Source organism: Punica granatum, chromosome 7 (genome assembly GCF_007655135.1).
Source record: "Punica granatum isolate Tunisia-2019 chromosome 7, ASM765513v2, whole genome shotgun sequence".
In the NCBI taxonomy this organism is placed as follows: Eukaryota; Viridiplantae; Streptophyta; class Magnoliopsida; order Myrtales; family Lythraceae; genus Punica; species Punica granatum.
Genome location: NC_045133.1, coordinates 25407822 through 25420087, shown reverse-complemented (window position 1 = coordinate 25420087; position 12266 = coordinate 25407822). Strand labels below are relative to the sequence as shown.

At 39.0% G+C, this 12266-nt stretch overlaps 1 protein-coding gene and 1 long non-coding RNA gene across 2 annotated transcripts; one reads left to right on the top strand and one right to left on the bottom strand.

The window, feature by feature from the left end:
- The first annotated feature begins 4968 nt into the window (after positions 1–4968).
- Positions 4969–8529, top strand: LOC116214924. Its single transcript, XR_004158375.1, has 3 exons — positions 4969–5647; positions 5766–5869; positions 7265–8529. It is a non-coding gene; the product is annotated as an uncharacterized LOC116214924 (long non-coding RNA).
- Positions 8530–9850: 1321 nt separating this feature from the next.
- On the bottom strand, positions 9851–11844 carry LOC116213235 (cinnamoyl-CoA reductase 2-like). Its single transcript, XM_031548101.1, has 6 exons — positions 11665–11844; positions 11396–11565; positions 10956–11141; positions 10658–10844; positions 10297–10486; positions 9851–10165 (listed from the first exon to the last, which is right to left on the bottom strand). Exons 1-6 carry the CDS (start codon positions 11780–11782, stop codon positions 10033–10035), a joined length of 984 nt encoding a protein of 327 aa, XP_031403961.1. The 5' UTR covers positions 11783–11844; the 3' UTR covers positions 9851–10032.
- Between the last annotated feature and the right edge of the window lie 422 nt (positions 11845–12266).

The following is a 12266-nucleotide window of genomic DNA, read 5'->3' as shown; positions in this document are numbered from 1 at the left end:
ACTGATCGAGAAATCAACCAAACTCCGATCATAGTCTTTTAGCGGTTCTGGAGTTGTCAGATGTATACACAAATCAAGGTAAAATAGATAAAGCCATCGAGAAAGGCCTCAAGAGGCCAAATAGATCAGTTGCTGTACATTAGCCTCTACGAAACAAGTCGACTTGATGTTGCAGACCATTTCGGGAGCTAGAAGTATCACATCATGGTGCTTCTTTGTCTCTTAAGATACGTGAAATACATGAAAGACAGTTCGTAAGAATGATAAAGTTCCCTCATGATTCGAAAGGTAAAGTGCACTTGGCAAACCGAGGAACAAGATTGATGTTATGACTACTTGTGCTCAACCTGCACGGAACTTTTCAATCGATGGTTGCCTCGGGGAAGAGTAACCATTCATGTTTTGTACATACATCACAGAGACGGGAAGATGGCCATGGAGAAGTGAATTTCCTTCTTTTTTTTCCCCCTCTTTTATTTTATTTTTTAAATAATTGCAATATCATTCGTTTGATAATATCAATAGGCGTCTTATATCTTATATTCAAAGAAAATTTTCATTTTGCAACCGCTACCATCTTTCCTAATTTTTGAACTTTTTTTATAGGCTCCTAATGTTAAACTTTTATTATATACAGCAATTCTTAAAATCTCTCCTATTTTCATGGAAATATTGAAAAATAAAAATTTTAAAAACGTATAATCTATATCCTCAAATCCTCCTTCATTATCTCCTCAACTATTTATTTCTCTTTTAAATTAAGCAAATTCTAAGGGGGAAATAGCCTAAAAATTCAAATAGTTTCATTAAATTTCCAAGTCTACCAACTTTTCAAATTTTGGCTTGAAAAATCAAAACGTTTCCCTCCGTTTCCCCTATCTACCAACTAGTTAATTTAGGCATTAACGAGGCTAACGTGGCCGTTAAATCTGCCTACGTGGCAAACAACGGCACATGTGGAAAATAAGGGGTTATCCTTTAAACTAAAAAATCAGATAGTTTGTCAATTTTCCCTAATCTACCAAAACATCAAAAACTTATGAAATTAACATATTTTGCATATATTCTCTAATTTACGAAAATGTATTGATTGCCAAAATCGTCATCAAACTTACATAGTAAGACATAAGTTTTTGGGCTTTACGAGCAACATTTTTTATTTTTAAAATTCAGAACGGTACTGGGGATCGAAAAATATTTTTCTATATAATATTGATCATCGTATTTTTCTAAACACAATGGTCGCCCTAGATTACTTTTTGGAAATCCGATCATCAAGATAAGGATTCGAAAGTAATTGAGTAATTATGATAGAATGCTTTTTATAGGCTCAACATCGATTCTTATCGAGATTCGGTTTCCATTAACACAAATTGAATTTTTTACAGAGCTGATTATTTTTTCGAATTTCTCAATTTTGAAATATTTATTCGGAAAATTTTGACGGACACCGAGAAATTGAATTTCGTTCAAATAACGCCCCAGTAAATAAAAAAGGAAAAGGAAAAATATTAAAAATATATATAATATTAGGTGGCAGCAGTGTTATTAGAACCGGACCGGACGTTGAATCGGTTGAGGCATGGGTTCATGGGTTCGATGGGTCCAACCGGATTCAATGGGTCGGACCGCTGATTTATTTAAAAATTATTTAATAAATAATTACTATAAAATCAGACCCAAATTTTTTTAAAATTTTTCATAAATAACCCCTCTCTCTCTCCCCGCAACTCCGTCTCTCTCCTCGTCTCTCTTTGCTGTGTTCTGTCCGTCCACCCTCGATCCGCTCATTTTCCCACCGCCTTGAATCACAGCAACAATCGAAGCCTCTCTGCCTTAAATCATTGTGGCAAGCCTTCGATTGAAGCCTTGTTTCTTCGATTCGGCAGATGGACAATGGAAGTTATCACTCACCAGTTCAATTGAAGCTAGATCGAGAAGAGGAAGAGGAAGCTCGAAGCTACAAAAGATTGCATTTTAGTTCCAGAGCCACTTACCAACGTTTCAATTTTTGATGTGATTTTGATTGTCATGAGCTAGGTCTTAGGGTCCCCAATTCCTTTACCAATTGCATCTATATTCATTCAGCGAAAAAAATTGCATCTTTATTCATCAGTTCAGATCCAGAGGGTTCTGAATCCGCTCTAATAGATGCTATGGGGCTGTGTTATGACGAGAGAACTTGAACAGAGGCGTGGAAGCATTGGCTTGGTGGGCGAAGTGATACTTGCCCAAGATGCCCTTCAGGTACAATTTCTCCCGCTGAGGCCATTTTATAGGGGTGAAATTGTTGCATGGCGGATACAAAATGGAGAAAAGTTAAGATATGGTCGTTCAACAGAGACAATGAGAGAAGGCGGGTGCTCGAGAAGCTCAAAGTTGTTGATGGTTGAAGGAGAAGAGGAAGCTCAAATCGAAGCCATCTGCAGCAGAGGCTCTGTCCGGTCAGTTCTAATCTTCAACAGATTGATGCAAGCTCCCCTGCAGCAGACTCTCCTTTAGGGTTTCTTCTTTCAGCCTTAACTCCAGAATCGATCGATGAAGAACAGAAGAAGACTCCAGGGTTCAAGATTCAATTCTGCCCAATTTCGATTCGGGTTGGGGGGATTCGAGTCGGATCCCCTTTAAAAATTCTGAACCTGTGCAACTGGCCGGTGCGAATGGGTTTGATGGGTTTATTTAAAAACCGGTCGATTTTTTGGGTTCACCGGTCTGTTTGTGCATTTTCGATTTTTAAGCTAATCGGACCGGACATAAGTCCGGCTCCGGGTCCGACCGGTCGAACCGGCTGGTCCGGTCCGGTTCTGATAACACTGGGTGGCGGAGGGGTTCGCCCCAAGTGGCCCCCTTGCATCTCCCTCTTTCTTTATTCGTTCTTTTTCTCTCTTTTTCTTTTTCATTCTCACACTTGCAACAGAGCCGGTAAGATTGGGCATTATTTGGGCGAAACATCCATCCTTCTTCATTCTCGCGCCTGCAACACCCTTCTTTCTTTATTCATTTTCATTTAAATTTTTTTTCTTTTTTCCAGTTTTATTTACTCGTACATGCATTATTTGGATGAAATTCAATTTCTCGATGTCTGTCGAAATTTTTCGAATGAATATTTCAAAATTGAGAAATTCGAAAAAATAATCGGCTCTATGAAAAATCCAATTTGCATCAATGGAGACCGAATCTCGATAAGAATAGATATTGAGCCTACAAAATGCGTTCGATCATAATTACCCGATTATTGCCGAATCCTTATCTTGATTATCAAATATCCAAAACGTAATCCAAGATCACCGTTATGTTCAGAAAAATACAATGATCAATATTATGTAGGAAAATTTTTTTCAATCTAGAGTATCATTTCGAATTTTAAATATCGAAATTGGCGCATGTAAAGCCTGAAAACGTATGTCTTACTATGTAAGTTTGATGACTATTTTGGTGATTAATACATTTTGATAGATTAGAGAATATACGCAAAAAATTTGAATTTTTAAGTTTTTGATGTTTTGGTATATCAAGGAAAATTAGCTAGCTATCTGATTATTTTAGTTTAAAAGATAACCCCTCTTTTCCACATGTGTCACCGTCTGCCACATAAGCAGATTTAATGGCCACGTCAGCGATGTTAATGCCTAAATTAATGGTTTGGTACATGGGGAAAACGAAGGAAAATATTTTGATTTTTCAGGCTAAAATTTGAAAAGTTGGTAAAATGGAGAATTTAAGGAAACTATTTGAATTATTAGGCTATTTCTCCAATTCTAAGAAGGTTCAAACAGTTAATTTATAAGAAAAAAGAATAAATCACAAAAATGTGAGAGCAATCTTGCACGCTTTGGAGAGCAACCTCGTGACACCCAAATGGGAATTAGTCTCAACCGATAGGATGAGGACTCATTGTCACCTTGTGTTCTCATTTGTAAAGATTAAAAACATTGCTTTCCCAGTATGTATTATGCACTTCAATGGAGAGCTTATGGAAATATTTCTAACCTAGCGAGAACAAATTTTTTTTTTTGGGTCATATTGAAAAATTATTTTTTTGTTTTTTTGGTAATTAACCTTCCATAACATTAACAGCAACATATTTGATTTTAAGATCACGTGAAACACGTACGGTATCCTTAGAAAATCTGATTCAAATTAAAATATAAGGGACATTTGCTTGTGGTCACTCATCTCGGCCTCCTCCTGACAGCCACCAGTCCTCCTGCGCCTCCGCCCATTGACACTTGCAGGCCGACCCAACCAGTCCACAACTACCAGTCCACAGCCGCCCCCATCGACTATTGCAGACAAATCCACCGCTGGTGGCCGGTCATTGTCCGGCCAATAACACTCCCCATTGGGTTGCTAAATTTTCATTTCTTTTATTTCTTTATGGGAAATTCTTGGATCCCGTAAACGAAAACAAAGCATTTCCTTTTATGTATGTATAGTATGAGGTGATTGGCCTATATGAGAAAAAAGGGAGTGGATGTGACAAAAGCCATTGAAATGATGGGAATAATGGGTCAAAGGAAGATCCTAATGCTAAAGTGGGCGTTTAGTTTCGGAAGTGGAATTTACTCTACTCATGAAATGGGGACAAAATATTTGGAAAAAATTATTATTAAAAATTACTTGTAATAATGATTAAGAAAAAATATATGAGAGAATTTATTATAAAATTGGAGAAATGACAAAAAGTAATAAATAGTGGGAGAGTTTGTATTAAAAAATTAGTTATAATAATGTTAAGAAAAAGTATGTGAAATAATTTATTATTAAATTTAAAAAGATAAGAAAGATAATGATTGTGTTGTTGAATTGAGAGAAAAATAGATTGAAGTGTAGTAGAGTTTGATTATTAAATTCAATGCATTCTTTCCGGTAATTAACACATGTTTTTATTTTTATATTAAATCAGTAATTAACATGTTTAAATAAAACGGTTATAGTATCATGAATTCCTGATATATTAGTAATGACTAGATCGAGTGCAACCACGCCGCCCGCGGACATCATCGACCATTGCAGACCAACCCATTGACACTTAGACACTCCCAGACCGCTCATCGACACTTGCAGACCAACCTATCTGCAATCGTGCTGAATTGTCATTGGTTTTACTTCTCTGTAGAACTGTTTGCCCAAGACTGAAGCAGAAAGCCCGCTCTCGAATACAGGAAACAAAATGGGCTACAGGTCGTTGAAGTTAACCCGGGCTACGTATTTGGGCCGGTTCTGCAGCCTACATTGAACACCGGCAGCTAGCTCCTCATAAATTTTGTGAAGGGCATGTATATCCTGAACGAGACTGATAATTATGCAAGAGCCAACCATATCATGAGCAGCGATCTATTTCGTTGAACAATTTTTACTGCAGCTTATGATCCGAAAGACTTACAATTTTGTAGGTGCTTTTTTGGGGGAAAAAAAAAGTTTTACGTATGGACATTTTATGAGGGAAAATCTAAATTATAGGTGAAGGGGATTCTTTTCCCAAAAAGTTCTGGAATATAGTGGACGTACGAGATGCTGCTGCTGCTGTACTATTGGCGTACGAGAAACCTGAGGCAGAAGGCAGATACATTTGCGTGTCAGAGAACATCACGACCGAAGATTTGGTGAAGAAGCTGAGTCGTTTGTAGACAAGTTTCTTGGAGAAGTAAGTTTCTATACTCGATAAGTACGACCAAGTCTATGTGCCAAAGAAACTCGATTGCAAACATTCTGCAGGTCTGAGCCTAGCATTTTATGTCCTATGACTCGGTTTGTTTTGGCAGTTCCTTGAGAGTGAATACACCACTGGCTGAGCTCCGAGAAGCTGGGCTGGACTTCAAGCCACTCGAAAGAAACTCTCATGGACTCCATCGAGAGCTACCGAGAGGTAACACAACTTGGTTAACTATGTCAAGTCTGCATTGAATTTCTAGAATCTCTTCAACTGTTCTGTTTGACATGTTGCACAGAACTTTTTGAGGCTCGAATGTAATTTGCACCCATTAAGTTTATGGTCCTGGATCCGCCACTGGACTTAGCGGTTAGATCTCTTGTACTAAATTGGCCTTTATGTCCAAGTACACTGAATGATCATGATTCAATGCAGACCGTTTCAGGAGCTAGAAACATCAAATTATGTTTATGATATATATACCTGAATGAAAGACAAAACTAAGAGATTGTATGTGACCGGGTGGGAGGCTTCGTGCTGTGGCCATTCCCTGTTCTCCTGCTTGATGGATCATTTCTTTTGGGATTCAATTAATTGAACATTTTGTTAGAAAATTGATTTTTTGAAACATTTGATTTGTTGTGCGAGCAGAGGAGACGGAAGTACATCACTTGAACAATGCTCGAGAAAGCATGCAATATTACAACCTTAAACTCTTCATTGTCGATATGTAGAACTATCATTGTCTGTGGTTGGTGTCAGATGGATGTGGCGGAATTGCCCATGTTCCCTCTCCCATCCCATCTTCCCCCATTCGCAGACAACAGAGGGTGAAAAAAACTGTTAAAACATTTGTAAACGTGCTAATATGCAGAGTCAGTGCGGGCTAGAAACTTGAGAACTGCAGCAAGATGATCAATCACGGCAAAATAGCCCTACGGAAATCTTATGGCTACTTACAAAAGTGATTATTTTTGATGTGAAGTGAGGGCCAAAAGCCTGCCATAGAACATAAAACAAACGATAACTACATATTTTTGCCCCTAGAAGTCATATTGATATATCTTTGTAACGATAAACTAAGGTGTCAAGTTTATAAGTTGAAAAGAGCATTTCACTCTTGTGACTTTTTTTGATCAATTTGATAGAACGAACATTCCTACAAAATAGTTAAGTAGTGCTGATCCCACCATTTTCGACTAATCTTTATCCAAGTATCATATTTTTGCTTTTCATTTTCTTGTATGTAACACTTATCAAAAAAAAAATTATTGTTTCTAACTACATATATAATGACAGTATTGATAAATATGGTGTCTGGCATACTCATCGGAATTACTGTAGTGCTACCTCCTAAGAACATTCTAGTTCGAGACTTCAGGCAGAACAGCAAAAATCCGTTGAATTCTGAAATAACCTTTTCCCTGTGACGTCGCAATGGAGATGTAGAAGAAGAGAGTGCGCGTGAAGGTTGTGGGAGGCTTTGTGACATCAGGGATCGTCAAGCTTGTCCTCTTTAAGGGCTACATTGTCCATGGAACCGTGTGAGACCCGATTGAGTAACAATAACCTTCTTCTTCTTCCTCTTTTCCTTTGTCTTTGGTGCTGCAGATGTGCTGTATAATGCAAAGCCAATACACAGACAGAGTTGGCAATTGTGACGGGTGCCAGGAAGCTCTGTGGCATCGTGGATCATCAAGCTTCTCCTCTCTAAGGGCTACATCCTCTATGGAACTATTCGAGAACCTGGCAAGTAACATTAACTTTCTTCTTCATCATCTGGTTCTCTTCCTTCCGTGCTGCAGATGTGCTTTTTGAAATGTTTGATCCGTCGGGCATGCAGGGAACGAGAAGTATAATTAGTAGTGTCGTCGACCGAAATGGATAGTCTTTAGGTGATTCTTCGTCATTAATGATTCTAGAAATCAATATCCAAACTCCAATTACAGTCTCTTAGCAGTCCTGCAGTTGTCTGATGTATACGAATGAGTCGGATAAAATTGACAGTAAGTCCATTAAGAAAGACCGGAAAAGGCCGAATAGATCTCTTGCAATGACATTAGCCTTTACGAGCAAGTACACCCAATAAAAATGGTTTGTTGCACAACGCTTCAGGAGCTAGAACAATCACCATATCGTTTTTGTTTACGATATATATATTTGATAGAGATGAAGGTAGAACTTTCGCGTACCAGGTTGAAGAGCAGTGGCTAGCTAGTCAAGGCTCAAGCGCGTGCATATAGAGACTTCCATGTTCAAGGCCACAGTTCGTCCAAAGATTGGCATGCAACGCACGTGTAAATTCACTAGTATTATTAAATATAACAGAATTTGGATAAATTGAACGGAAAATGTTAACTCCTTTTTTTTTCCGGTGGATAAAATGCTAATTCTTTGTACTTTGTACCCTCGATATTAAGGAGAAAAAGATAGGAATGGGGTGGTTATTTGGTTAAATTACGATGATATTTTTGATATGATGATATACTTGAATAATGAAATATAGTTCCTAAAGTACACATAGAAGTTGGAAAGTTAGATCCAGATTTTCATTTTCACTTTAGTAATAGTATAGATAATAAATTAGTCGTATAAAAATATGTTAATTACTCGTCAAAATGTGCGGAATATGATTCTTTCTTTTTTCTAATTTTTGGCATTAGAATCTGCCTCCTCAGTCCCAGGTCATCATACCTGGAAAGAAGAAATAAAGAAGCGGCACTGTGACTTGTGTATATTAAAGATCATGCTTTAGAAAGATTATTATATTATATTTCAGAAGGATTATATTATATGACTTATATTTTGGAATCTGCATCCACAGTCCCATGTGATTTATGTTTTAGAATGTTTTATATTTTAATTTGGAGGGATCTTCTGAAGATACCCTACGTGTTTAGCACGATCTCGAAATTAAATTTTTTACTGTCTAATGTTATGCGAGGTCAATTGCTAAAAGAAAAATTCAACGCTGAGAGAGCTTTACCTCTTAGTAGGGCGACTAAACTTGATTGAATTAGTCGGTGACCGATTGTGTTTTTAGATACCAGGGCGCACACAGAAAAATTACTAAAGAAAAAATAACTTCTGTTCCAGCTAGGTTATATATTAAGTTCTGTGCATGGGTAGATACATATTGAGCAAGCGATGTTTTTAAATGAGATCATGAGGTGACAAGTAATCCTCATCTTGAAACTAATTCCCGTTCGATGCCTGACCCTAACCACAGGGGAACTAGCCAATACCAAAGAGTCAAAGACAATGAGTCTCTTTCACCCGCCAAACTCCACAGCTCAAACACCCAATGTTCCCCCCCTGATCTAGCGGCGATGTCCCCATCTTCGTCTCCATGGCCATCTCTCTGTCTCTGGTGCTGCATTTATATACTATCGGCACATTTGGACGACCAATTAGGATAGGAAATAAAGAGAGGAAGAGATAGGATTGAAATCTTAAAGAAATATATCCCAATCAAGTGTTTGGTGTATGCTAAGGTTTTGGTATATAAAGGAAAAACGACCAATTTGTCCTATAAATAAATACTGCTGCCCCAAGCGAGGTCAACTGTATCGTCTGGGGCAGCCGGCGACCTCGCCGGGTAGTGGTGATCGGTGCCAAGCCCCACCGTTCCTCTTCCGGCACTTCTTTCTCACAAACCCTAGGATGGCAATTTTAGAAAATTTGAAATAGGGATAGGGGCATCTCTGTCTTTTCTCTCAAATGCTGATCTTAATCCACCCATATCCCACCCCCTAGCTGAGATTAGCTCCTTCCAATTTATAGTTGGATGAATCCTAAACCCAATCCCTATCCTATCATCATCAAACATAGGTCGAATTTCTCCCTCCCGAAAAATGGTCTACGCACAGCATGCACATTCAGTTGCACGTACTTTGTTTGTGAGGCCTCTTCGAGTGCCTCTCGAGATGGACTCATCAATTTTCCCGACTCATCATTTTCCATATTTGAGCCATCAGACAACTTTTGGACCAGTTACTTCCAGAAGAACTTGGAAAGTATCCATCGAGTGTAGGCAAAGCTCGAGCCTGGCTCGGGTCCACTTGCTGGCAAGTGGGAGTTTTTGTCAAATCCTACATTCTATGAGGCCTATAGCCTATAGGAAGAAATTGTGTATTATAAGAGAAGAAACGAGAGGAAGCAGAGAATAGAGTGAATGTAAATGGAAGAGGAAATTTATGAAGGCTCCCAGAGAATCGTATCCGCTTATGTAAAATAGAAGTCTAATTTTTTAATCAACAGTCAATTCTAACATAAGAACCTTCATTCGAGCCACTTTTATTTGCAAGTGCAACTTGTAATACAGAGCAGTAAAAGAAGTTCCGGAACTTTGCCGCACACTAGATAAGTTCCATAACAGATCAAAGTAGTCCTGCCTCCTTGCAGCTCTCGATAGAGTCCACGAGAGTTTCCTCGAGCGGCCTGTAAGTCCAACCCAGCTCCTTCTGCAGCTTCTCGGAGCTCACCCAGTATTCGCGATCATCCTCACCGTAACTGCCAAAAACGATACCGCACAAGTCATATATTTATAGGATACGAAATCTTTAGCCAAGACCTGTAAAAAATTCACGATGAGGCTCTTTGGTAGATAGACAAGTTTGTACTTATGGAGTAGTGACACTCACTTCTCCAAGTAAGTGAAGTCCGGATACAGACTCTTCAGTTTTTCCGCCAAATCTTTGATCATTATGTTGTGTCCCACACAAATGTATCGGCCTTCTGCCTCGGGTTTCTCATATGACAATAATACAGCATCGGCAACATCTCGTACGTCGACTAATTCCCAAAGCTTGTTGGGAACAAGTTCCACGTCACCTGTAGATCTTCCCTTGTAAAATATTATCCATACGTGTAGCCAGATCTTTTCTAAATGAGACTCGGCATTATTTTAATATATAGATGCATAGATCTTTCAGCCGTTAAAAATATTCTTCAAGAGAATAGAATGATCAATGCGTGCAATGGGCTCGGTTCTTGCATAACTACCTGGTTCGACCTGAATATATTCGCCCTTCACGAAGTTTACAAGGAGCAAAGTGCTCCAGTTCAATATAGGTTGCATAACTGGTCCAAATACTGTGCCCGGATTAACTGCAACGACATCCAGCCCATTTTGTTTCCCGTATTGGAAAGCGATGCTTTCTGCTTCAGTCTTGGCAAGGAGATACCAGTTCTACGAAAAAGCCCAAAAAAAGAACGACAATTTACCAAAAATCACAGAGGCCAATGAACATAACTCGACAAGCAAAAAGAAGGAAATTCGACTTTATAGTTGAGTTCTTACCTCGGTGGCCCTGCAGTATTCTTTGTCAGACCAGCAAGTTTCGTCCTTCGCCCGGTCCTCAGGCCACTTGGGGTTAAATATCACAGCAGCAGTAGAAGAGATGTAGACAAGCCGCTTAATTTTCGCTTCAGAGCATGCCTTGAGAACATTAAGTGTCCCTTTCACGGCTGGCTCAAGCATTTCTACCTGTGACATGCAAGTTACGCCTGTTAGCAGACAGAGAAAAACATGTACCCCGTACCGAGCATAGACCATGCCGATAACAACTTGCAAGTTAAATTCTTTAGTTGCATGAGACACCCATTTCTCAATCTCTTTCTCGTCCACAAACAGAAAATGGTAGGATTCTGCCTACAGGAAGCCTGTGATGCTGTCGTTAGACTGAAACAAAAGCTGCCAAACATAACAAAAGCATGCTGGTTGTTTATGTGTGATCTTGCCTCGGGGTTGGCGGGAGTGGAAGTAGGGACCGGGCAGGCAACATGGATGACTCCGGTGCATCCGACCATGGCCGACAGAAGAGAATCATAGTCCAACAAATTGGTCTTGAAGAGTTCAAGGTGGTCGCGTGCTTTCTCGAGCTTGTTCAAGTAGGCGTTCTTCTCATTGCCTGCGTACCCACAACCAAGTTTCAAATAGGAGGTCACAACAGCGCACAGCGCGAATGATAAGCAACCAGAAGAAGAATAACAAGGTTACTGTTACTCACTGGGGTCTCGAACGGTTCCATGGACGACGTAGCCCTTAGAGAGGAGAAGCTTGACAATCCACGATGCCACGAAGCCTCCAGCACCTGTCACACAGACTCTCTTCTTCTCCATCTCCATCTCCGTTGCCACCTATGTCATGTATTTTGCTTAATGACGCTATACTTACTATATATAGACTGAACGGAGAGTTTCTTCTTTAAGCTTGAACAGAAAAGAAAGGTGTTTTGCCTCAACCACCACCAGAAAAATGATCGAATTAAGTGTAAATTAATTGGTCGAATACTTTTTCATATACTAGTGAATCTACACATGTTGCATGTTTCCTCAATTAAGTGGTAAGATATAATATTTATAAAATGCTAGATAATACATAAAAAAAATTAAATTTGATTTGGAATTATATAATTAATTGCATAACATCATTAATATTTTTTTTTGTGTGTGATTCCTGATATCCGGAAGTCCAATTGGGTCCAGACTAATCTGGTCAAGTTGTATCGGCCCACTAAAGGATAAAGCTCTCCAAGCATGGATTTTTTGCATTCGTAAGGACTCGAACCCAAGACATTACTTAAGCGGAATAAGCGTCAAACCACTTGAA

Coding starts and splice junctions, on each gene's coding strand:
- LOC116213235 (XM_031548101.1), bottom strand. CDS start 11,782: ATGGAGATGGAGAAGAAGAGAGTCTGTGTGACAGGTGCTGGAGGCTTC. Junction 11,566..11,664: donor TGGAACCGTTCGAGACCCCA/GTGAGTAACAGT, acceptor GTGGGTACGCAG/GCAATGAGAAGAACGCCTAC. Junction 10,845..10,955: donor AATACTGCAGGGCCACCGAG/GTAAGAACTCAA, acceptor GCTTTTTCGTAG/AACTGGTATCTCCTTGCCAA.